A 26,911-nucleotide genomic window follows, 5' to 3' on the forward strand; every position below is an offset into this window, starting at 1 on the left:
TAATAGTCCTAGGATGCAGACTGACAAATATCTTTACGTGGATGATATAACTCCTGGTAGAACTGTGAGAACCAAGCTCTGATGCTTGCATAATCAAATACCATCTTGCCCACTCTATCTTTAATTTTAAGAATCTGATTTTGTGTCTCCCTTTTCTTGAGCCTTCTCACCAAAAACCTGTTTACTTTATAGCCCCCTTCAAAAAATTCCCATTTTACCCTATCTAACTGAAAGGCAATCTCTCCCACATCTAGGTCCCTTAATTCCGCCCTCAACTTCACCAATTGCGCCTCAATCTTCACTTCCGTACTCTTTTATGACGTATCTCCAACTTACTTACCTGATCTAGAAGCTGCATCCTTGCCTTCTCCCGTTCTTTCATTAGAAAAGAAGCATGGGCAATCAATTTAATTCTGGCAACTGCTTTAAAACAGTCCCGTAATGTTCTGGCAGACACTTCCCCATTCTCATTTTCAGAAAGATAATCCCTCATTTTGCATCTCAAAGACTCACTGAAATCTCGATCTTCCAATAGACTTTCATTGAGCCTCCAAAATCTATCCCTTGATTGACCCCCCCCAACCCTTGTAATGTCAAGCGCTCAGCAGTGTGATTGGACCATGTTATGGGTTCAATCTCAGTTGTCCTCACTCTATTCACCAAGGCTTTTTCTACCAGGAAAAAATCGATCCGGGAATATACCTTATGAGCTTGGGAAAAGAGGGTGTAATTCTGCTTAGAGGGATGCAAAAAAACGCCAGATGTCTACCAAGTCCTACTCTGCCATTAATACCTTAAGGCCTCTCCGATTGACCCAAGTAACTCTGCCACTCCCTCCACTATTATCCAGGAATGGGTATTTAGTAAGATTGAAATCCCCTCCTATGATGATATGACCCTCCGCCCATTGCTGCAATGTATTTGAAAACCTCTCTAAAAACTTCCCTTGACCAGAGTTAGGGCCATATAAATTCCCCAGCATGTACATGACATTTCTCATCTTAAATTTAACTATAATGTATCTCCCATCCAAATCCTTCAAAGTAGAAAGCACCTTCACCACCACATGTTTAGAGAATAGAATACCAACCCCATAATACTTATTAGATGTTGTAGCTGATGCAAAATATTGTTGTGGGAAGTGATGTGATACCATCAATCTTTCATATCTGTTATGGTCATGGACCCTTGGGCCGACTGAGGCAGTGGATAGTATGCTGTGGAGGACCACAGCGAGCGTCCCAGCCAGGAGGCGGCACGGAAGAGACTCAGATGAGGCTTCACCACTGGAAGTCCGAGGTCCCCCCCCAGGAGGAGCCCGTAGGGCCCCGGACCTCTTGGACTTAGGTGGGATCCTATGCAACCAAGGATCCGGGCTGAGGTCGACGAGATGGACAAATGACGGCTGGGCCCATGTGGCTGAAGAGTCTTCACTCTCGGAAGCCCGAGGCTCCCCCGGGAGGAGCCTGTGAGAGCCCGAGCCGCTGGGACTTAGGAGAATCCTCTGGGCCAGCAAGTACCAGATACCTGAGGTGAAGAAGAAGCCGAGTCCAAGGGCGAAGCCGGGTCAGAGCCAGGAGTCAGAGATCCAAACCAAAGCCAGGGACGAAAGCAGAAGATGGAGTCGTGGGACAGAGCCGGGTCTGAAGCCAGAAGTCAGACGACAATACCAAAACCAAGGGGCGAAAGCTGAAGACGAGTCAGGAAGCAAAGCCGGGTCAGAATCCAGAAGACAGAAACAATCCAGGGATACAGTAGCAACTTGAGACTCAGACAACTGAGGAACCTCGTTGCAAGGCGAGGTGCTACTGCAGCTGCCGGGTTTAAATGGCCCTGCAGCGTTTGACTTCAGGAGGAGGTGTTCCCAGGCTTTTCCCGCGCTGGCCCCTTTAAGGGAAGGCCCTAGCGCGCCCGCCCCCTAGGCGGGGCCGCAGCTGCCAGCTGCGGATCGGAGTCGGCGTCTCCCTGCAGGGAGAACGCCGTGGAGGGCCGCGTCTTCGGCCCTGGAGGCCGGGGGAAGGCATTCCTGCGGCCTGACCGGCCGCACAGTAAGTGTAGATTCCGGGGCACGGCCCGGGACCGTAACAATATCTCTTCCATAAATGAGTTTCCTGACAGAGCAGCACATTCACCTTCATATCTATAGCATCTTTCAAAAAGCCTCTTCCACTCAGTATAAAGATGTAACCCTTTAACATTCCAGGTCATAATCTTTAATTCCTCCATTTAACCAAAAATTAACGAATTCTCAAATCTCACCTCCCTCAAGAGCTCCAATAGCCACTTCTCTCCCAGAAGAACAGTAAACATTTTACTAACCCTATTATTCCACCCCTCAGGCATTCATCCCAACACTGCATATTCCCTAAGCCCCCATACCCACCAGCTAACCCCCAATTCCCTCCCGCCTCTTCCCCCCTCCCCCCTTCCCACCCCCCTATCCCCTCCCGGAACTCTCCCATCACCTTCTTGAGGAATGACAACACTTGGAAATCCCTGGCCTCTTTCAGACCCCACCACTGACCCTCCTCTAAAGATAATTGTTATTTCCTTCTCCCTAGAAAAATCATACATAAGCAAACTGATGCAACCATCGAGCTCATAACCTGTAACAGAAATTAAAACCTTAGACCCTAAAGTCCAAAACTATTGGCTCCTCCAGGTCCGCCAACAGAACTTGCAATAACCATGCTGTTTTCAAGAGTCCCTCAGGTCATCACCTCTTTGGAGAAAGAAGAGCTCTCAGAATGTCTCCACAGGCGCTTCCCTCCATATTACACCCTCTACCATCGAGGGTGCTCTCCCTACTGGGCCTGACGGAGCAAGCCCTGTCAAGATGTTCCATATTCTTCATCAAACCAGCTGTATGAAGTATCTTTGTTGACTTGTCTATGGTTTTAACCCTGGATGCTACTCTGCTAATGGTAAATTGTAATCCAAAGAGAAATAGCCATTTAGAGCAATGATTCCCATTTCTGAACATATGCAGCACTTCTCTAAAATCTCGCCGCTTCCAAATCATGAATGGAGAGAGATCCTGAAAAACCTCTACTTTGTGGCCATGCCACTGAATCTCTTTCATTTTCCTCGCCTGAGCCATCACTTTCTCTTTGATGACTTATTCATGGAAGCATACCACTATATCTCTGGGAACATTCCCTTGCGGGCTAGCCAGAGACCTGTGAGCTGTATCCAGCAAGATTTTGGGAATTTCCTCCATACCCTCATCATTAATCAGGATCAGAGCGCAGATATTAGAAACCACTTTTGCGCAGTCAGCATAGGCAGGTTCTTCAGTGACCCCCCTGAACTGCAAATTCTCTCTTTGGGACCTGTTTTCCAGGTCTTCCAACCAATCCTTTAATAGGGCATTATCTTCTTGAAGCTGTTTCATGCCCGGTTGAATTTGCTCACATGTATTCTCCTGATCCACCAGCCTATACTCTGCTGCATCTATTCTGTCTCCCAGCTCAGAACACACCCAATGCAGCTTGCTCACAATCAATTTGATTTCTTGTTTTAGGGAGCCTGTATCAGCCCTCAACTCACCAAACCAGAGCTGAAAATCATCTCTAGGAGAGAGGAAGATTCGATGACCTTACTTGTGCTCTCAGAGCATCACTTCCCTCTGAGCTGCCGGACTCACTGCTGCCATGTTCTTCGGCCACCTGCGCAATCGGTTCCTCTGCTTTTTTCGCCACGTCCACTTCAAATGAGAATTGTTTTAAATCTACTGATTTTTTTCCTCCCTATCATCACTAAAATCGCAGGATTGGAGAGAGATGCTTTCAGCAATGCTCGACAGCTCGATAGTTATGCTTAGGGAGAGAATGAGAAAATTATGTCAGGAGCACAGTCTTTAAGCAGCCATTAGGCAGCATGACATCACTTCCTCCCCTCTCCGATTTGTTTTAAATGTGCTTCTTGCTAACTTCATGGAGTGCCTCCTAGTCCTTCTATTATCCAAAAGAGTAAATAATCAATTCACATTTACCTGTTCTAGACCTCTCATGAATTTATAGACCACTATCATATCTCTCCTCAGTCATCTCTTCTCCAAACGGAATAGCCCTAACCTCTTTGGCCATTCCATCACCTTTATCATTTTGGTCACCTTTCTCTGTACCTTCTCCAGTGCAACTATATCTTTTTTGAGTTGCGGCGACCAGAATTGTACACAGTACTCAAGGTGCGATCTTACCATGGAGCGATATAGAGGCATTCTGACATTTTCCATTTTATTCACCATTCCCTTCCTAATAATTCCTAACATTCAGTTTGCTTTTTGACTGCTGCAGCACACTGAGCCGATGATTTCAATGTATTATCCACTGTGACACCTAGATCTTTTTCCTTGGTGGTAGCTCCTAATATGGAACCTAAAATTGTGTAACTACAGAATGGGTTCTTTTTCTGTATATGCATCACCTTGCAGTTGTCCATATTAAATTTCATCTGCCATTTGGATGCCTAGTCTTCCAGACTCGCACGGTCCTTCTTGTTGCGCTCGGGGGTGGACCCTTGTAGGGACCAGGAAGCACCTGCCCCCAGGGGGCGGAGCACTGGAGGAGACAGAGGCTAGGATGAGCTTCACCACTGGAAGCCCATGGTCCCCCAGGTGGAGCCCATAGGGACCCGGGCCGCTTGGACTTAGGTGGGCCTCGCAGGGTCTCCTGGGGAGATGGTAGACAGGCATGACCAAAGACAGGAGAGGATCGCGATCGGGTTCGAGACTTTAGGTCAGATGGAGCAAGGAGGACCAGAACAGCGTAGGCGATGACAAGGCAAGGGACAGAGCCAGAATCAGGAGACGTAGTCGATTAGGCAGAGGTCAGTATACAAGGGTCAGTCCGAGGAGTGGTCAACAAAGCAGGGATCAGGTTCCGGAGGTCAGACGAGGTCACAGGCAGGCCGAGGTAAGAAGGCAGGTAGCAGGCAGAGTAGTTAAGGAGCAAGCTGAGGTCAGAAGGCAGGCAGGAGGGTCAAGGAGTAAGCCGAGGTCAGTACCAGTGCGATAGTATGGAGGTACTACCTGGGGAGACGACAGACGAACACAGGAACAAGAGGACACTGGAACGGAAGGATGCAGGAACAAGGCTGGAACAGAAGGATCCTGGAACGAGACTGGAACAAGACTGGAACAAGGCTGGAACGCAGTGACAATCTAGCCCAATACTAACCCGATTGCCAAGGCAAGGAAGTGCAGGCAGGGACTTCCTTATATCAGGCAACCAATCAGGATGCACCACGAAGCTAGGACCCGCCCCTGGCTCTACAAGAGACTGGGTGGTCCGCGTGGTCCACGTGCACGTAGGGGCATGGCCAACACCATGGATGACGCCGAGCTACGACGTGACACTTGGTGCGCAGTGGAAGGCCTGGCGACTGCAGCCGTGGGATGCCAAGGCCTGGAAGAGCTCGCAGCTGCCACTAGGGAGGCTGACCCGAGACCTGCCATGGAACTTAGAGAGGTGAGCAGGCCCATGCACAGGTGGGACGTGGACGGGGTGCGCAACAGTACCCCCCTTCTAGACCTCCCCCTACGTGGCCGTTGCTTGTCAGGATGAGTCCTATGAAAGTTTTCAGGAGTTCCTTATCAAGGATGTTGTGGGAAGGTTCCCACGAATTCTCCTCGGCCCCATAACCCTCCCAGGCTAGGAGGTATTCCCATTTCCGTCGACGCCGACAGACGTCGAGGACCTCTCTTATCTGAAGGGATGAATCAGGTTCTGTAGAGACCCGTGGAGGAGAGGGAACTCTACGTAAGGGCCAGGAGAGGACCAACGGCTTCAAAAGGGACATGTGAAATGTGTTATGGATACCCATGGCACGAGGTAGCTGGAGTTGATATGATACAGCTCCTACTCTTCGGATTACAGGAAATGGACCAATGTATTTAGGAGCCAAGAGGTGAGAGGGAAGTCTCAGTCGTATATGTCGAGCACTTAGCCACACCTTCTGGCCAGGACGAAAGAGAGGAGCATGACGTCTATGGGCATCCAAAGTATGCTTGGAGCATTCAGCGGCCTGGGAAAGACGCTCTTTTACTTGGTTGCACACTTGACAAATGGTGTGAGCCATGGATTGCGCCACCGGAGAAGAAACAGTCAGAGGAACTGGAAGAAGCAGCCGAGGTTGTCGTCCGAATACCACGGAGAATGGAGATACATCGGTGGCCGCAGCGACATGGGTATTGTGCGACAGCTCAGCCCAGGGAAGAAGATTAGACCAGTTATCCTGTTGATCATTTACATAGGAGTGGAGGAATGTCTTCAAGGTCTGATTGGTCCTTTCAGCTTGACCATTGGCCTGTGGATGATAGGCTCATGCAGTTTCATGGGTGGAGGTTAGATTGTTGACTCCCGTCAGACATTTGCTGAGTGCGATATAGTCCTCCTTACATACCTTTTCCAGGCATTATCATCATATCCAGGCCAAGAAGGACACAGCCTTTGCACATGTGGTTTTAACTAGACCACACCCTATTCTGGTTTTAACTAGCCTCTCACCCTATTCTGGAGTAGCTTGGATACATCCCATTGGTTCTGGATTCATCTGTCTGAATGCTAAGAAAGGAGAAATTACTATTTACTTGATAATTTCCTTTTCTTTAGTACAAACAGATGAATCCAGCTTCCTGCCCTTGGCTGCCGAATGATTGTGGTATGGTGCTCCTGTGTGGCTACGTATTCCAGGGAGTACTGTTAAGTGTCAGTCCAGTCCCTTGATTAATGTTATTAGGATTATTACACTTTTTATTTGGGCTTAATGTTTTCCTGTTGGCTGAGTGCTGGTATGGTTATCTCTTAATAATCAAGTTTTGTTAGTTTGTTCACAGTTGGCTTTTGCAGAGAATATTGGCGGGCTGATGTCACTACAGGAGTATATATATACACTGTGATGTCAGCTTTGCTCCATCTTCATCTGCTGGTAGAGGTGCATAACTCACTGGTTCTGGATTTATCTATCTGTACTAAAGAAAAGGAAATTATCAGGTAAGTGTAATTTCTCCTTTTAATGCATGAAATTTTTTGTCTGAAAAATAGTTCTTCTCGGAGAGGGGTAATTCATATTCTGCCTTTGGGACCTAATGGTCAGGGTCCATCAAAGAGGTCCAGGTTGGACCCAGAGGAGGATCTGGATGAGTGGTCAGTTTTGTTGGGGAAGATCCCCTGAAGGTCAGTGCTTGGTGAATAGTGAACCGAAGGGTGATCCTTTGGAAGAAGGGGAGATCCTTTCTGCAGAGGGAGTCGATCTCAAGTTCATTCGATTGTTCAGAAGAGTGGAAATTCTATGATCATGCAGATCATGGCTGAGTTAGCTATTAAGGTGACTCTTGTAGAACCTGTTTGGAAGGGGAAGACCCGATATTGGAGGGTCTTCGAAAGCCCGCTAGTAATTTTCCTTTTTACGGATCTTTGAGGGCCCTGGGACTGTGGAATGAGATTCTCCAGAAGCAGGTTTGAAGGTAGGGAGAGCCATAATGAAGTTATATTAATTTCCCACTGAGGATACGGAACTTCTGAGATTTCTTAAGGTGGATGCCTTATTAGTAATCATGAAGACCATAATCCAGTAGAAAGCAGCACAACCCTGAAAGATGTGCTGGAAAGAAAACAGAGGCAATCATTTGAGGTTTCTGTCCTCAATTTAGAGGCAGTTGTATGCTGTAGTTTTATGTCAAGGGAGTGTTTATGCTGGGTCCAACACATTCTGATAGGAAAACTCAAAGGAGGGTTTCACACTAAGAGAGCACAGGTGGAGAGGCTGCATTTGTGGCAGATGCCATGTATGATCTCATTTGTATCTTGGCGTGATCTGTGTTGGCCAGCTGTTTGTTGTGGTTACATAACTGATTGGTGGATATTGCTTCCAAGTCATGCTTGAGTAAGTTACCTTTTAAGGGAAGAATTCTTTTTAGAGATATCCTGGAGAAGCTTGTGAAACACTATGGGAAGAATAAATTCTTCATGTTGCCTGAGGATAGGGTTCTCAAAAAGATGGTTCTACTAGGCCAAAATTCAGAGAGGTAAGACATTACTGTCGATAAAAGGCTATCTCTTTGCAGAGGGATCACCTTGGAGGTAAATTTCAGTCTTTTCAGAGTGGAAAAAAAGTCTTTAGGGGTGGAAGCGCGATTAGTGCAGGTAATTCCAAAGGGTCCCAATAAGATACCAAGGGCTTCTTTACCAGTATAACAGATTGAAGAACACCAGTTTTACAGAGAGTAGGCACGAATCATGTCATACCAGTGAGACCTGTCAATCATAAAAGACAGTTTGCCAGGTGAAAGACGCTTTTATGAAATCCCGTCATCCCTCTCTAGAAAAGAAAAAAGCAGTAAAGTCAACTTTGGATTGTTTTCTTTAGTTAGTGACAGTAGTTCCTTTGCCAAAGGAAGAGTGGGGTCAAGGGAGTTATTCCACTTATTTCATAGTTCTGTGAGATAGCACAAGTGGCCTGTAACTTCCCAGAGGACAGACTCATGCTGGATTCTGATTCTTCTTACATAAACCTTGTTTAAGCCTAATCACAGGTTTTCAAAATGAGACTAGTGCTGATTTCAGAGGCCAGGCTATCATGGTGACCCACCATCCAGAATCTCTCCAGAGGAGTACCCTTGGAAGTACGAGTCTGGGCGGCCATAATGACAGATGCCAACCTAAGTGGATAGGGAGGATATTATCAGGGCAGATCAGCACAGGGCCTTTGGAATTCAGCAGAGCTTCATGGTCAAACAAGGGCTATAAGGAAAATGCTCAGAGTTCTTCCCCATAGTATAAGAAACAACCATGAAAGTTTTATCTGACAGTGAGATTGCGGTGACATATGTAAATCACCAAGGAGGTACCAGAAGTCTCCCAGTGGCTGTAGAGCAGCTACATTGTTCAAATGGATGGATATATATTTATAAATGATTTCAACTTCTTACATAGCTGGAATAAAAAACATACAGGCGGATTTATTGAGTTGGTACATCTTGGACCTGGGAAAATGGGAACTGGCGGACTTGGCCTTTGCTATGATATCTCACAGGTGAGACAAGCTGAGCTGGGATCTCATGGCCATTTACAGAAATACCAAGGCAGTGAGATTCTTCAGTCGAAGAAAGGAGGCAGCATCACAGGAGTACATGAACTTTCTCAGCTTTAGCCTCCTCAGGTTCTTCTTTATGTGTTTCCACCATGGTAATGATAGAACGAGTTATTCAAAGAATAGAAAGATGCCAGGGTCAAGTGGTCTTGATGTACTGGATTGGCCCAGACCCCTGTAGTATGCAGATCTCATAAGAATCAATTGGAGGAACCTCTGAGGTTGGCTTAGGTTCAGGGTCTGTTGTGGTAAGGCTTGGTCATCATGGAGGATATGGCTCCTTTTTGTCTTGCTGCTTGGCTATTGAAAGGAGAAGGCTGAGGAACTAAGGCTGTTTGGAAGAGGAAGTAAACACTCTTTTACAGGCAAGGAAAAATCCACATCATTGGCTTATATACAAGTGTGAAAGGTCTTTGAGGAATAGTGTGCGGAAGTAGGTATTTCCCCTTTTAAGGCTCCAGTACTTTTGATTCTGTCTTTTCTACAGGATGGGCTTCAGAAGGGTTTGGCCTTGAATTCATTGAAGGTCCAGGTAACAGCTGTTACCAGGGGAAAGTTCAAGGAGTGTGCTTAGTTGCCCATTTTAATATGTGTTGTTTTTTGAGGGGGTGAAACAACTTCATTCTCTTCAAATGGAATGACCTTCATGATTAATTCTTTGGTCCTTGTGTAAGGCTTCATTTGAGCCCATTAGGAAGGTGACTATTAAGGATTTAACACTAAAATCTGTCTTTCTGGTGGCAGTTTGTTCTGCAAGGTGTATGTCTGAGTTTCAAGCTCTGTCTTGTAGAAATCTATTTCTGAAGTTCTCAGAGACTGGAGTGTACATTGTATAGTTCCATCTTTCTTAGCAAAGGTGATTTCATCTTTTCATTTACGTCAGTTGGTGGATTATCCTTCATTTAAGAGTAGTGAAGCTAAAGGAAAGTTATAGGATTTTCATTTCTCGATGTTAGAAGAACCTTGCTCAGATATCTTAACAGACTAACTAGTTTAGTTTAGACCATCTGTTTGTTTTTCACAGCAGTCAGAAGAAGACAGGTGGTCTCAAAGGAGAATATAGTTTACTGGATTAAGGAACCTATTGCTTCAGCCTACATTTCTAAAGGATGCCCAAGGTTCTTAGGGTGCACATTCTGCCAAGGATCAGGTGACTTTGTGGGCAGAACTGCCCTCAGTACCACCAGAGACCTGTAGGGCAGCTATATGGGCTTCCTTGCATGTTTTCTCTAAACATTACTGGTTGGATATGCAGGCCAGAGGGGCTACCTCTTTTGGGGCTAGCGTTCTGAAGGCAGAGTTGCCTGGTTCCCTCCTTGGGTAAATAGGGCTTGGGTAAATCCCAGGTGTTCTGGACTGGTCTGGTAGATGACAAGGAAGGACAAATCTGGTTTCTTACCTGCTAATTTTATTTCCTTGAATCCTACCAGACAAGTCCAAGTTCCATCCCAATCCAGCCAACATCCTGCCATACAGTGTCTTGTAAGATTTTTTTTCAGCATAAGAAATTTGTTTTCAAGTTTCATAATTTTTATTGATTGGTCCTTAGTTTTTCGTAGAAACCAAGTTCATTTGGAGGTTCATCTTCAAATTCCCTGTTCATGGAGGGTATAGTTTAAAGTGTTCTTTGCCTTGGTACAGAAATTCTGAAGTGCAGCAGGCTTCACAGTGCTCTCCGTAGGGGGTTGTCAGCAAAACAGTTGTTCTCTGTCTCCATCTGTTAGCAGAAGGGCAGAACCCAGGCATTCTGAACTGGTCTGGTAGGACTGAAGGAAAGAAAATTAGCGGGAAAGAATTCAAATTTTCCCTATCATGGCAGATAAAGACTGTATCTAATCTGCCCAATTTAATTCCTGTTGCATTGCCTTAGTGCTCAGTTGATATCTGTTTTCTCCTTCATGTGTAATTAAGGATCATCTGCGCTTATTCCATGCTTTCTTGAATTTTGTTACTGTTTTTGTCTCCACCACACATCTAACTGGATGACATGCACTACCCTTTTTCCTGAAGAAATATTTTCTAAGTTAAGCGTCCCTCTGAACCTTATATCATAACCTCTTGTTCTAGAGTTTCCTTTCCACTGGGAGAGACTTGCTTCTTGTGCATTATTTATACATTTTGATATTTGAATGTTGGTGTCATTTCACATTCTCTTTCCCATCTAGAGTATATATAAACTTAGTTCTTAAATGTCTTCTTATAAAACTTATGATGCAGAACCTGTTCTATTTTGGTAGCCCTTCTCTGGACTATCTCTGCTCTGGGGTGTATTAATATTAAATGTTATTTCATTCACAGTTCCTACAGTGATACCAGCTCACATCAAGAACCAGCAGAACAGGATACAACTGACTACTTACCAAAGGAATTATGGGAAAGATTATTTTGACCTGTCAATGCTCTTAAAATCTATGGATCCAGATGAAATTCAAAATTATTTGCAGACTTTTCCAGAGAAAGGTACTATACTAACATCTAAACTGTAACTTTGATAAATGTTTTATGGTCTGTTATTATTTGTGATAATTGTGGGTGGATCCTTGGCGGCCGGTGGCAGATGACCATGCCCACGGGGGAAGATCCCGAGAGGGGCCACCGGTCAGGCTCAGAGTTGGGAGACAGACACACACTAGATCTTTTATTAAACTGTATAATGAACCACCAGAGGTGGCAGTAGTGAGCTGGAAGAGCCCAGCTGGGCTGTAGTCCCTCAGGCACTGAAACAGCGATCCCAGGATGGCTGAGCTGTAGAGAAACTGAATAGTGAGTAGGCCACAGTATGCAGCGTTCAGAGAACAGAACCTTGATGGTAACACTCACTCAATAGTCTCTTGAAGCAGCCCAGGGGCTGGAATGAAGTAGGCCCTCGAGGAGCGAGTACCTGGTTCCAGGGAAAGCTCTGAGAGAGAGATGATAACTCACTGGTGTTGTAGGCAGCGGTGACTTCCTGGCAGAAGTTGTATTCGGTAGCAGGTCCGGGAACGTGGGCCCTCGAGGAGCGAGTACCGGTTCCAGACTGCGACCTGAAAAGCAAGAGAGAGCGCGAGGCCCCCGAGGAGCGGTACCCCTGGTAAAGTCCGAGGAGGTAGAGTACAAGATATGCGGAGAGCAAATCCCATCCGCAGAGATACCTGGAGGAACCTAGGTAAACGTATGAAACCCTTAACCTATACCTTAACCTTTGCTAACTCGAATAGCTATCAAAACGAAAGACGTTAAGTATCCGGTGAGGATGACGTCATCTCAGGGGGACGCCCCTGAGGTTCGCGCCACAGCTGGTACTTGAGCCGGGGCCACGCCGCACGCGCGCCCTTAGGCTTCAGGAGAACATGGCGGAAAGCAGCGTCTAGCCGGTCCGGGGACGCCGGAGGAGAACGGCAAGATGATGCCGCGGCAGCCAAACTTCCATCAACCAAAGAGGAAGTCGCCAAAGAGTTAAGGTGGGCGGAGCGGAGACGTCGGGCAGCGATGGTCACAACATAGTCACATAATCATTTTGATCAACAATCATAAGCTTTGCCTCTCATACAGATTTTTTTCCAGTGAATGATATTCATTGGATTACAATCACTAATAACAAAAATTTAAATGCCATAAATTAGGGTAGTTCCCAGAATGAACCAGGGAGTTTGTCTTTTTTCCTCTCTGATTTGGTAAGTTTGTAATAAACATCACCCATGAATGAATATCTGGGTATGACAAAACAAGAGGGTAGGTTGTCTAAAAAAGCCGTTTGGGCAACAATGCAGGTTAGACACTAAGAATAGTCCAAGAGTAAACTTTATTTGGATGGAGACAAATATTTATGCAACTGCCCGACTCTGGCCGAGTTTCGCCCTAAATGGGGCTGCCTCAGGGGCTGGAAACAATGAATAAATACATAAAATCAATAAACATAAAAATGAACATAAAAACGCAGTAGGACATACATAAATAATTTTAAAATATATACAAAATTACAAAATTAATGAACTTTCACTAACAAGATACCACTGATCAAAAGCAAATAAAAATCACACCAATAAAAGAGTATTAATATAACTTAGGGAAAAATATTAATATAACTTAGGAAAAAAAATAGTGTCAAGACTCTGTTTGTACCTGTGTGAAGTAAAACCTCTTTTTATATATCAGAGAGATGTCTTAGAGTGATTGCAACAAATGCTTTGAAAATCTGGTGATCTGTAAATCAATAAAAGTAATGACTCTGACCAAACTCATATAGTGACAAAAGACAAAACTTAAAACTTTAGTGTATAGAATTGCTAATGGTGACATAATTTATAGAGGTAAACATAAATCAACTGTGCTATGCCCAGTGTTGTGAAAATCAGTGCAACTGATTACCAGCAAATGATTGCTATATGCCATAAACCGTACGATTAATAAACGACTATATAATGACCACTGCACCGTCTGATTCAAAACTGGGAGCCAATAATAAAACATCTCATAATTAGCATAAACCTAACTGTGCAAGGTGTGAGTATCACATAGCACCCTGTGAAGTAAATCTAGTGACTATTACTAAAAAAATATTTATTGCACAAACCTATTAAAACTTCACTTCCCTGTACGTACCAGGATCAGTCCAGACAGTAGGGTTATGTCTCCCTTCCAGCAGGTGGAGTCAGAGGCCAAAGTTCTAAGCACCTCCCATATCCCAGGGAGCCTCCTGCGATCCTCCAGTATTCCTCTGACTCCAGCAGGTGAAGGAAGACATCCCCTGCGGTCCTGTTACATTGGTCAGCTGAGTAGATTTACCTTTATTTGTAGTGAAGGGAGTTTTTGTCCCTGGCTGATCTTTGACTAGATCTTCTTACGTTTAAAAAAAAAAAAAAAAGATTTAGAATTAATTTGAAGCTGTGTCTGTTGGCCTTGACACCCGGAAGACTTTTATTATTCCTGGGCAAAGAGGGATTTACCGGTGGGCCGGTCCCTCCCCCTTTCAGTGCCAGAGAAGTTTATATGCCTCTGAAGGGAGCTTAGAGATTTTTTGTTTATTTCCAGGGAGGTTTCATTCCCCTGAAGAGAAAGCTCCATTAATTGTATAGCAGTTTAAAAAAAAAACAAAAACCAGTTAAGTTCAAGGCAAATTTCAATATTGGGAAGGACACAAGCAAAATTTATTTCAGTTTTTTTTTTCTTTTTCCAGAGCTGCTTATTAATTTTTTTTTTTGTTATGCCACGCAGTTACCGCTGTTCTGCCTGTGGAGAGCCGGCAGCACGGCTCTCCAGAGACAGTCTGTGCTTTCGCTGTGTTTCTGGCAGCGAAGGGCCATCAGAGCTGACTCTTACTGGCAGAAACGGGGCAGCAGCGGCTATTTTGAATTTAAACGACGATTGCGTTGGCTCGCGGTCGGACGGAGGGAAGCACATTGAATGTTTATCACGTCCTATTTTAGCCCCAGAACACTCTAGTTTGAACGAAAATGATAGTATTCAACCTTCTTTACCCCCTCGGGGGGGGGGGGGTATTAAAGCAGCCATTTTCTTCACAATTTATTTTGCTTATGCATAAGGCATATTTGGAGGCTACAGCAGATACAGAAGGTAATCAGCCACCCTCTGCTAAGATTCCTAAGCATGCAGAGGAATCTATGTCACATTTAATTAATCTGGGTCAGGATCCTGACTTACAAGACCCACTTCTGGGATCATCAGCTGATACTATTGATGAGGAGGTTATGGAAGTAGCGCTGGTGGAAGGTGATGATCCCCAAGTATTGCGATTGTTTTCACAAAGAGGAGTTAGATCCTCTTATTCCTTTTGTACTAGAGGAACTGGCAATTCCAGCACCACAACCAGTAACGGATTCCACTCCTGGGGATCCTGTTCTCGCAGGGATTAGGGCGCCGCCTAAATCTTTTCCTTTTCATCCTAAACTTTTCCAGTTGCTTACTCGAGAATGGGATTTCCCAGAAGCTGGTCTTAAGGTTACTAGAGCTACGGATAAACTTTATCCACTTCCACAAGAATTTTGGACTTGCTAAAGGTCCCTCAGGTTGATTCCGAGTTTCTGCTATTGCTAAGCACACCACAATTCCAGTAACTGGAGGCACTGCTCTAAAGGATTTCAGGATAGAAAACATGAGGTTTCTTCTTAAGCGTATCTTTGAGGTATCGCTTTAGGTGTGCGGGCGGCGGGTATGCAGTAGTCTAACGCAGAGGGCGACTCTTCGGTGGGTCCAACAATTACTTACCTCTCAGGATTTGCCGTCAGCAGAACTTGAGCAAGCCAATCGTTTAGAATCAGCAGTAGCATACACTGCTGATGCATTATATGACCTATTACGTACTTCGTCTCGTTCTATGGCTTCTGCAGTTTCTGCAAGGAGACTTCTTTGGCTTCGTCATTGGGCAGCTGACGCAACTTCCAAATCTCACTTGGGTTCTTTTCCTTTTAAAGGATCATTACTCTTCGGGAAAGAGTTAGAGCAGCTCATTAAGGGACGGATTTCATTCGTCCAATATTAGACTAGAAGGAAGTAAACAAGTCACTTCGGGTTCCTCGTTTCCGTATGGAGACCTTGAGATCAGTCATTGCGGCCGTCCACAAAAACGAATTTTTGGCTTCTTTAGATCTGTCAGAAGCTTATCTTCATATACCAATTCAAGAATCCCACCAGAGATATCTTCGTTTCATGGTGTTGGGCGATCACTATCGGGCTCTTCTGTTCGGTCTAGCAACTGCGCCTTGAGTATTTACCAAGGTAATGGTGGTAGTTGCAGTAGCACTCAGACGAGAAGGGATATTGGTTCATCCCTATCTCGACGATTGGCTCATTCGAGCGAAGTCAAAGACTCTTTGCAAACTAGCGATCCAAAAAGTTCTGCATCTTCTTCATATACTTGGTTGGGTAGTCAAGTTCAAGAAAAGTCATCTAGTCCCGACACAAGTTTTGCAGTTTCTGGGTGCACGATTCGATATGGCTGTGGGAAAGGTTTTTCTTCCACAGGACCGGATGATCAAATTGATGTCTCAAGTCCGTCGCCTTTTGGATCTAAATTTACCCACGGTATGGGAATATTTACAGGTTCTTGGTTCTATGGCATCTACTTTGGACATAGTCCCCTGGGCTTTTGCACATCTAAGACCTTTGCAAAGGGTGTTGCTTTCCAGGTGGGACCCCAAGTCAGAGGAGTTTCATCTTCCTCTACCCCTTCTGGAGCCGGCTCAGTCCGGTTTAAATTGGTGGTTGATATCGCGTCACTTGCAGGAAGGAATGGACCTGGAGCCTCCTCAGTGGATATTAGTGACAACGGATGCCAGCCCTTTTGGTTGGGGAGCTGTATGCCAGTCACATTCGACACAAGGCCAGTGGACAGCTTCACAAACCAGAGCGGTACGACTAGCTCTCCGCAGATTTCTACCACTTATTCAACATCAGTCGGTGAGGGTTCTCTCCGACAATGCCACGACAGTAGCGTACATCAACAGACAAGGCGGCACGAAAAGTCGCTCTGTTGCCTTAGAAGCAGACATGCTAATGACCTGGGCCGATTCTCATCTACGCCGGCTAGCGGCATCGCACATAGCAGGAGTAGACAATGTTCAAGCAGACTTCCTCAGTCATCAGTATCTAGATCCCGGAGAGTGGGAACTTTCCTGGGAGGCAATGAACATTCTCACTCAAAGGTGGGGGACACCCAGGCTAGATCTGATGGCTACCCGTCAATGCGAAAGCGGCTCGGTTCTACAGTCGAAGGAGAGAACATGGAGCGGAAGGGGTGGATGCCTTGGTTCTACCTTGGCCCAAAGACATCCTTCTCTATGTGTTTCCACCATGGCCACTAATAGGAAAAGTCTTGAGACGATTAGAATACCACGAAGGTCCGGTGATTCTCGTTGCTCCAGAATGGCCTCGCAGACCATGGTATGCGAATCTCATCAACTTAGTGATCGACGGTCCAGTCCGCCTAGGCCACCTCAACAACCTCCTTCGACAGGGTCCAGTATATTTCGACCAGGCGTTTCACTTTTGTCTAGCGGCCTGGCTTATGAAAGGGGGCAATTAAAAAAGAGAGGCTATCCAGACTCAGTCATCACCACCATGCTTAGTTCGAGAAAACCTTCTACTTCTCTCACCTATGTTAGAATATGGAAGGTATTTGATGCTTGGTGTAGTAAGTCCGGCTTGTCTCCGTATAGAGCTACAGTCGTAGACATTTTGGCTTTCTTACAAGACGGTTTAAAAAAGGGTCTGGCTTATAATTCGCTCCGCGTCCAAGTTGCGGCAATTGGCTGTTTAAGAGGTAAGGAGAATGGTGTGTCTATTGCTATGCATCAGGATGTTGTCCGTTTTCTCAAAGGAGCCATCTTGGAATCTGAATTTGGTTCTTCGTAGTCTTTGTGCTCCTCCTTTTGAACCACTTAAGCGAATAACTTTGAAGGACTTAACGCTCAAGGCAGTGTTTCTCGTGTCAATTTGTTCTGCTCGGCGCTTTTCAAAGATTCAGGCATTGTCTTGCCGTGAGCCTTTCTTACGAATTTCTGATTCAGGTATATCATTGCGTACAGTACCGTCCTTTTTACCCAAAGTGGTTTCCTCGTTTCATATCAATCAATCTGTTGAATTGCCAGCTTTCCCAGATTTGGATAAATCTTCTTCTCAATCACGAGACTTAAAAGACTTGATGTCCGCCGAGTACTTTTACGTTATTTAGAGATTACTAATGCCTTTCGTTTTTTGGACCACCTTTTTGTTCTATGGAGCGGTCCTAAAAAGGGCTATCAGGCTTCAAAAGCTACTATTGCACGGTGGTTGAAGGAAGCAATTGCTTCGGCATACATTTGTAACGGTCGTCCAGTTCCCGATGGTCTCAAGGTGCATTTGATACGTTCTCAGGTGGCATCTTGGGCCGAGAGTCATTGTGTTTCATCTCAAGAAATTTGTAGAGCGGCGACTTGGAAATCTTTGCACACTTTTACCAAACATTATCGTTTAGACGTTCATGCTCCAGACGTCGACTCTTTCGGTAGTAGTGTGCTGAAGGCGGGACTCTCCGGATCCCACCCTATTTAGGGCAGCTTTGGTACATCCCTACTGTCTGGACTGATCCTGGTACGTACAGGGAAAGGAAATTTAGTTCTTACCTGATAATTTTCATTACTGTAGTACCAAGGATCAGTCCAGACGCCCGCCAGTTTTTTTCCGGAGAGTCCACTATTGATTATTGTTTATTTCCTTTTTATATTTTTCCTATGCAATGATTTAAGAAGCTCTGAATATTGTTACATTATTTTTTCATGTTTTGTATTTGTTCTATTCATATATATAGTTGATCTAGTCATTGATTATCCTTCTTCACGAGTTTCTGCTTTGTTATTCAAAATACTGGAGGATCACAGGAGGTACTCTGGGATATGGGAGGTGCTTAGAACTTTAGCCTCTGACTCCACCTGCTGGAAGGGAGACATAACCCTACTGTCTGGACTGATCCTTGGTACTACAGGAACGAAAATTATCAGGTAAGAACTAATTTTCTTTTACATTATTCTTAGTGCAGTGAACGAGTGACCCCGTTCTATTGCCGCTAGAGGCTTATAAAGGCACTGCTGAAATAGCGCATAATTAAAGTGTTATTCGTCCTTTGTAAATATCAACATATATATATACACACTGGGGTAGATTTTCAAACTATGCGAATAGGCCTACTTTTGCTGGCGCATCAGGCGCAAGCAAAAGTACGCTGGATTTTAGTAGATACGCACGGAGCCGCGCGTATCCACTAAAATCCTGGATCGGCGCGCGCAAGGCTATCAATTCTGTATAGCCGGCGCGCGCCGAGCCGCGCAGCCTACCCCCGTTCCCTCCGAGGCCGCTCCGAAATCGGAGCGGCCTCGGAGGGAACTTTCTTTTGCCCTCCCCTCACCTTCCCCTCCCTTCCCCTACCTAACCCACCCACCCGGCCCTGTCTAAGCCCCCCCTTACCTTTGTCGGGGGATTTACGCGTCCCGGGGGTGGGTCCGGAGGGCGCGGCCACGCCCCCGGGCCGCCCCGGGCCGTAACCACGCCTCCGGGTCCGCCCCCGAAACGCTCCCGGCACGCCCCCTAAACGCCGCGCGGTTCGGGCCCGCCCCCCGACACGCCCCCCTCGGAGACCCCGGGACTTGCGCGAGTCCGGGGTCTGCGCGCGCCGGTGAGCCTATGTAAAATAGGCTCACCGGCGCGCAGGGCCCTGCTCGCCTAAATCCGCCCGGATTTGGGCGGATTTAGGCGAGCAGGGCTCTTAAAATCCGCCCCACTCTATATTGTGCCCGGTGTTATAAGATGATGAATATCACAAACCAAACATATTAACAAACTCCTATAGAGTTTAAAAAAACATCCTTTCGATATAAAACTGTGAACCCTTTAGAATGCATTAAACTTCTATACCAAATTCCAAAAAAATTTGTCTATGAAAATACGTGAAACTATTATGACTTACATTACAATTGATGCAATCGCAAGTGGTCTCCACTCCAATACCGCAAGGACATTTGAAAACGCCGCCGACATAGTATAATCTTTTAAATAGCGTTGGAAGTCGCACCAAAAAGCCTGTCAATCATGGCGATTGGGAGGGGCTTGCTCAGTACCCGTATGTAGTAAAAAAAACGGATCAATCCGGGAAGGAATAGGATAACTTACATACAATCTGTTGAAAAATCACGATCTACCTAAATTAAATACACGCTGCCATGCAAATGAAATAGTTGTATATCTGTACACCTTAAACTTAAAAATTAAAGATGAAAGAATATAAAGTATACCCTCTCTTATACGGTGGTTGTCCACTCAACAATGGGCGTGTTGTATCTCATGCTTGGAGACCATTGTAAATATAAACAACATGAATTACATGGAGAATACTAAGCTGATTTGCATATAGAGTCATAATAACTTAATTGAGTGATAGAGAGTTTGTTAATATGTGTGGTTTGTGATATTCATCATCTTATAACACTGGGCACAATATAGAGTGTGTATATATATATGTTGATATTTACAAAGGACGAATAACACTTTAATTATGTGCTATTTCAGCAGTGCCTTTATAAGTCTCTAGCGGCAATAGAACGGGGTCACTCGTTCACTGCACTAAGAATAATGTAAGTGAAGTTTTAATAGGTTTGTGCAATAAATATTTTTTTAGTAATAGTCACTAGATTTACTTCACTGGTGTGCCCGACATCATAGAAAGTTTACTTAAGGAGGTTGTCAATAGTGTGATTACCTATTGACAACCTCCTTAAGTAAACTTGTTTTTTCTAGCTTTCTAAGATGTCGGGCACAAGCACAGTGTGAGAAGCTTGTCTCCAACCCGCGCTTTTACCTCGCAGAATTATATGTGGTTGAGACCTTCGGGTCCATTCTTTGAAGTTTCCACAACCTGTTGCGATGTCCCCGGTGGACTCAATTTATTTCTTAGACGCTTGTCACTTATAAAAGTTTTTGGGACTCCATGTATGAAGTGACTGACACTTAGCGATTCTCGCTGTAACCAGAGCTTCACCCTTATCTTTTTGAAGAACTTTGGAATTCATCCCCCTGACGCAGCCTGACGCGAAACACAGCCGTGTCGGGGCTTTGTATAACTACGTATTTACGTTTAGTATTTGAATTTTGTGCACTATTGGTGTGTGCACTTATTAAATTGTTTATACTTCATTTATAGTGCTATTGTCCAGTTTAATTGATTGCCGCACATTCTTCTGTTGTGATTTACCTAAATGTGCGTGCCTTTAACTCTGCCCTTTATGTATGAAAAAATTAAAACCACTACTTCATGCCAGCGACTTTCGCATTGTCATTCAAGCCACCCTCTCAGCAAAAATGGATTACTGCAACTCCCTCTTCCTAGGCCTCCCCTACTCTTCAATAAAACCCCTTCAAATGCTGCAGAATGCTTAACAAGAACCATATCTAATGCCCGTAAATATGACCACATCACGCCCCTCCTCAAAAACTTGCACTGGCTGCCGATCCCCTCTCGTATCTTATATAAAACCCTATCTTTGACCCACAAAGCTTTACATACGCACAACTCTAACTGGCTCATTGATCCTTTCTGCCCCTCACAATCTAACAAACATACCAGAGCTTCCAACAATGGGACCCTCCACGTGCCCTCACTAAAAAAGGCACACCTCTCCTCCACAAGGGACCGAGCCTTGTCCATTGCTGGTCCCACACTCTGGAACTCCCTACCCCCCAACCTACGGCTTGAGACATGCACCGCTAAATTCAGAGCCAACTTAAAAACCTGGCTCTTCAAATAAGCCTATCAGCAGTAATTTCCCCTCTCCCAGGCAACTTTCTTTTGTACAAAATCTTGGTTACTTATATCTAACCCATTGTTTATTCTTGTTAACTCTTAAGTTGTTCTCGAGTTGCCTCTCTCCATTGTATTTTTCTCACCTTTGACCTAGCAGTTCCTTTACGCTCCCCCCCCCCCCTTGACCCTGTTCTATGTATTTTTCCATCCTGCATGTTTGATGTAAACCGATATGATGTCCCCACTAATATTGGTATAAATAAATAAATAAACTGGATAGGCCCCTTTCTGCTGTCATGTTTCTATGGTTCTAATTAACTAAATGTATGGCAATGGGCTTTCTTGTGTTTATTTTTATGCATTTCTTCACTGAGTAGCAGAGCAGATAACAATAGGGCAAATCATTATTTTGATGATTTTCCCTTTGTGGGTCCAATAGGATTTGTAGCATGCCAAAATCTCTTGGAAATAAAGATTGTGAGTTATCCATCTAGGTCCACACAGCTGGGAGAGAGAGAGAGAGAGAGAGACTGACTTCCTATAATGCCTATGCCCTAGACAAGTATTTGTATCCCTATGGGAGGGCCACCTAGTAACTCGAGGTGGGGATTAGGTATGAGCGTCGGGGGTTGGGGGCCACTTTCCCATTCCACATGAGACGTACGGAAAGAACAGTGGTCTCTAGTGAAGATTTGCTGGCCGTCGGAGTGAGGAAACTCACTCCAAGAAGAGATTTGGGCAACGTTCTCTCCACCTAGCTTGCTGGACACTCTACCTGGGCAACAACAAGCTAGGTGGAGAGAATGTAGCCCAAATCTCTTCTTGGAGTGAGGAAACTCACTCCGACGGCCAGCAAATCTTCACTAGAGACCACTGTTCTTTCCGTACGTCTCATGTGGAATGCGAAAGTGGCCCCCGACGCTCATACCTAATCCCCACCTCGAGTTACTAGGTGGCCCTCCCATAGGGATACAAATACTTGTCTAGGGCATAAGCATTATAGGAAGTCTCTCTCTCTCTCTCTCTCTCTCTCTCTCTCTCTCTCTCTCTCTCTCTCTCTCTACAATAGGTCTAAGTGATAAACAAGAAATGTAACAATAAACAATATCTGCATTAAAAATACAGAAATAAAATGAATACATGCAAATAGAATCAACTATATGATAACTTAAAAATGAAAGTTTTTAAAAGGCCTCTGAATGTTTTCAAGGATTCACATAATCGCAGCTCAATGGAGAGGGAGTTCCAGAGAGCTGGACCAGCAATTGAAAAGGTGCATTCCCTGATAATGTGAAGGTGCACAACTCTTGATGATGGAATGTCTAAAAAGCCGCCTTGTGAGGAATGCAGACTTCTGGATGGCTGATATATTTTCAGTATGGCATTAGACCATGGTCAGGAGTAGCTAGGTTAGATAGGCTATTGCTGTTTGAGTCCTCAGAGTTAGCGCTGCTGTGGTATGGTAAGTTTGCTACACTTGTGCTAAGTGGGTTTTTTCAAGTTTTTTATTTTACAATGCATTTGGAAGTAGAGGGAATTTGTGTTGCTGTTATTAAAATGATACCTGAATCAGAATAACTTTTTTTGTATGGTGAGATGTACAGGGAAATATCCTAGTTCTGCTCTGCACTCATTGTTGGGGATCGGGGGGAGGGGGGATTCCTGTGGATGCAGAGTACATGTTTACATTTAGCTATGTGATTTTCGTGTTCTCAGTGCGTCACACATGTGAGCATCATCTGTTGGGAGTGTCCAGAAAGAAAAAAGGTTGAGAACCACTGCTATAAGAACATATTCAAATGTGGCTATAATATACATGTGGAAATCAAATTTATACAATACAATTTAGGTAGAATTGTGTACAGGCTACAATTCCTTTTTCCCCATTTCTCTTTGTGTATTTTTTTATATGATCATCAGTATTTATAATAAAATTGGTTCCTTGTCACTATATTTGCCTGGCATAAAATTCCCTGCTTTCTCTTCCAGCAAATATATCACACTGCTTCTCTGGCCCATGCACTTTGAGCTTCCAAAATGTCAAGCCTATCATTATTTACATTTCCATTTTTAAAAGAAGTACATTGAAAAAATATGCTAAAGTTAAGAAATAAAATTATTATACTGTACTATATACAGTCTTTATAGATTATGGTGGATAATAATAAAAGCCCTTTCTCCAGTAAAATAGAAATTTCCCCTCAGAAATTGTGAATTTGATTTGATTTAGGTGAAATATACATGTAGGTCTAAATGTGCAACTTTTTTTTCCTGCATTATAAGAAGCATTTCCAGGGGTGGAGCAAGGGCAGGGGATTGAATGCATGCATTTTTAAATAATCAATACTACATACATTGTTTTACTAAAAAAACTTACTTGTAGAGAAAGCAGATGCAAATCTCTGCAGGTAAAGTTTTGAGTGGACAAATAATCTAAGCAGACGTATGCTTCTACTTTTGCTTTGATTATTGATGCAAATCCTGCAGGGTAAAAAGTATCTGCACAGTTTGCACCAACACAGGTAGTTTAATTATTACCTCTCTATTTCCAATTACCGGTATATGGTTTGAAATTAAAACTGTGGTACTGTTTTTCTCATTGTTTTCACAGACAGGATGGTTGTTGAAGGCTTGCTTAAAATTCTTCATAAGTTCAAGGGTAAACACTGTAAAGAAAGCTCTCCCTCAAAAAACAAGAAAACAAACCAAGCCAGCTGACTTTCGTCGAACACCAGGAGTTTCATCACCAACCCAATAGATTGGAATAGCCAAAAAATAATTTTAAATTGTGATAGATGATTACTTATTTTATTTTGTTTGTATGGTGAATGAATTGTGGAATTAAAATGTTAAATTTAAGTTTTTGCTTGAAAATGATATGATGCTGCTGACCATGATCTGACTGCTGCTTTCCTCAGTAAGAGTGTGTTTGCCAAAGTGTGATCAAGATGACAAAGAGCTGTATTTTCTCTGTCTAGAGGTTTGCCTCAGCATTATATTAAAACTACCATTCAAGTCTCTCTACCTTTAAAATCAAGCATTAGATTTATGATTGAGTCGTCTCAACTGGTTTTAAGTATACCTTACTGAGTCTGAGTCTTCTTGCATAAAAGTTTTATGTCTAGAATCCAGCAAATTCTTTTGAGATGGCTATGAAGAGTCTTGCACACTTACAAGTTTATACTTTTTCCCCCATTTTTTTTTGTAGTATTCTGTGGTGCAGTTGAGGGATACAAAATTATTTTCAGGGAACTGCTTCCTCTATTCTATTCTCTCAAGTTTTTGACCCTAGAATAATAATAATAGTAATAGCAATAACGATAATAAAATAAATGCGATTGCACAGAATTATAACACAGTAAACATTTTAACAGCAAATCCTTGGAATCATAAAGAACCAATTACAAAGACCTGAGGATAACATCAAGCACGTATGGCTAAGGCCTTCAAACATATTCTTGATGCTTATAAAAATCTAATGTTGAACAAGGAAAAAAAAGGATTGGATATTGCCCATCATGTGTGCTTTACAGTTTTCATCTTTCTTTCACAGCTCTAAGGAAATATGGCTTTAACTTACAGATTCATCCCTTTTTTTTAAAAACTCCCTCTGATGGCTCATACTTATGAATGCAATTTAAGAAATCGGAGGATAATTTTCAAAGGAATTTTACTGGGAAACTATGCAGTTACTCAAATAAATTTCCCAGGCCGAAAACTGCCTTGCTCTCAATGGTGAGAAAGGATAGGGAAGACAAAGTACAGGCAAAGATTTCATTTTTTATTTTTTTTTTAAATTCTTTATTTATTGCTTTCAAATTATTACAATAAACAACATTTATACAAGAAAAATTATATCATATTTGTTAACTGTTGATTTGGTAAATTCTCAAATATAAATCCACATTAAGAAATAACATCATCTCATCCAGCAGTTAACTTACATGATTATATTAAGGTAAATAAGTGAAATCCTTACTTAGCTATGAACGGTTAAAAAGGAAAAAGAAAAAGAAAGAAAGAAACTATCTTTCAAGTATTATCACATTTAGGTCCCAATTTACTCTAATGCCGGTCTATTTTCCTTCGAGGAGATCTTTAAGACCCACTGGATCTACAAAGGAGTATGTCTTACCCTCTAACCTAATATTACATTTACATGGGTATCTTAAACTAAAATATCCCCCTTTATCCACAATTGTTTTCCTATATTGTAGAAAGGCTTTTCTACGAACTTGTGTGGCACGAGTTAGATCGGGAAAGATCCATACCTTTTGGCCATAGAAATTAACAACTCTATTCCGGAAAAAAGCTCTCAAAATATTTTCCTTATCTGTAGAAAAAGCTAGTTGAACCAAGAGTGTTCTCCTTATACTTATTTCTAATTCATCCTGCGATTTCTGAAGCAAATCAGATGTCAATTGACTCTTCTCCACTATCTTTCACCTTCACATCTTCTAATTTTTCTCCCATTGCAGTTTTTATCTTTTTATCCCCCAGGTAAAAAGCTTTTACAATTACCGGCAGTATTTTTTCAGGAAATTTTAATATCTGCATTAAATAGTTCCTGAATAACTCTAATGGGTCCAATTTATTAGAAAAAGGAAAATTATTAACCCTTAGATTCAATGATCTTACAGTGTTCTCTAAATTCTCTATTCTTTTATTAACTTCATCTTCTACTTTTATCTGATGGACTTGGATTTTTTCAACATATGAAACACGATTTCCCATATCATTTTTCATATCTTTTTGCTTCCCTATTTCATTAGTATTCAATGCAAGCGATTTAGTAGTTTTCAGAACAACCTCTGTTAAGTTATTTATAGAAGTGTCCAATTTTGCCAAATAATTCCACAGAGTTTCTAGAGTGATATTTGCTGGTTTTTTTGGCAAACTGTCTCTCTTGATAATTACACTGATATTCTCCTGATCTCCTTTTTCCACCTCATCATTCTTTGGTGTACTAGACTCTTTTGGTGAAATATTAAGAGTTTCCATGAAATCAAGTTCTCCTGATAATTGTACCTTCCGCTTAGAGGGTTCCATATTTTCATTTAAGTTCCCCAATTTCCCTTGTTTGTCCTGTGGGGTAGAAGCCTCCTCATATAGGCCACCTGGTATATCCGGGGAGTTCCCCCCACCAGGTGGTGTTGGTGGAACCGGCGCGCCCGGGCTTAATGTTGTTTCATTGGCTAGAGATGAAATGCTCCGTTCTAGAATTTCATCTACAGCAGCCTGCTCACACGGGATTTTCTTAGGGTCCAACCACTCCAATACTGTTTTCTGTCCAGAATCTTGTACAGCCGTCTCACCAACGGGCCTTATCCTGGCCTTCCGTTTGGTGTGCGGCATATCAAGGAAATGATAAGATAACTAAACTTAGGACTTCAAAAAGTATTGGTAATGTGATGTTTAATTTATAAGGATTTCACTAAACGAAGGCAGCAGGTTAAACTAAGCCTTATGTTCCTACCTGAGACGAATTTGAAACTTCATAGGCAAATCCCGGCGAATTCCGTCGAAGCCCGTCAAAGCTCAGCTTTGACGTGC

At 43.5% G+C, this 26,911-nt stretch overlaps 1 protein-coding gene across 1 annotated transcript in view; it reads left to right on the plus strand.

Annotated features, from left to right (window-relative positions):
* TEX26 (testis expressed 26) overlaps window positions 1–24,217 on the plus strand; it is a 187,007-nt gene extending 162,790 nt beyond the window's left edge. The window contains exons 7-8 of the mRNA XM_029602646.1: window positions 11,392–11,553; window positions 23,970–24,217. Coding sequence (XP_029458506.1) covers window positions 11,392–11,553; window positions 23,970–24,076 — 269 coding nt within the window. The 3' untranslated portion in view covers window positions 24,077–24,217. The remainder of the gene's footprint in view (window positions 1–11,391; window positions 11,554–23,969) is intronic.
* Window positions 24,218–26,911: the final 2,694 nt, after the last annotated feature.

Source organism: Rhinatrema bivittatum, chromosome 5 (assembly GCF_901001135.1).
Source record: "Rhinatrema bivittatum chromosome 5, aRhiBiv1.1, whole genome shotgun sequence".
In the NCBI taxonomy this organism is placed as follows: domain Eukaryota; kingdom Metazoa; phylum Chordata; class Amphibia; order Gymnophiona; family Rhinatrematidae; genus Rhinatrema; species Rhinatrema bivittatum.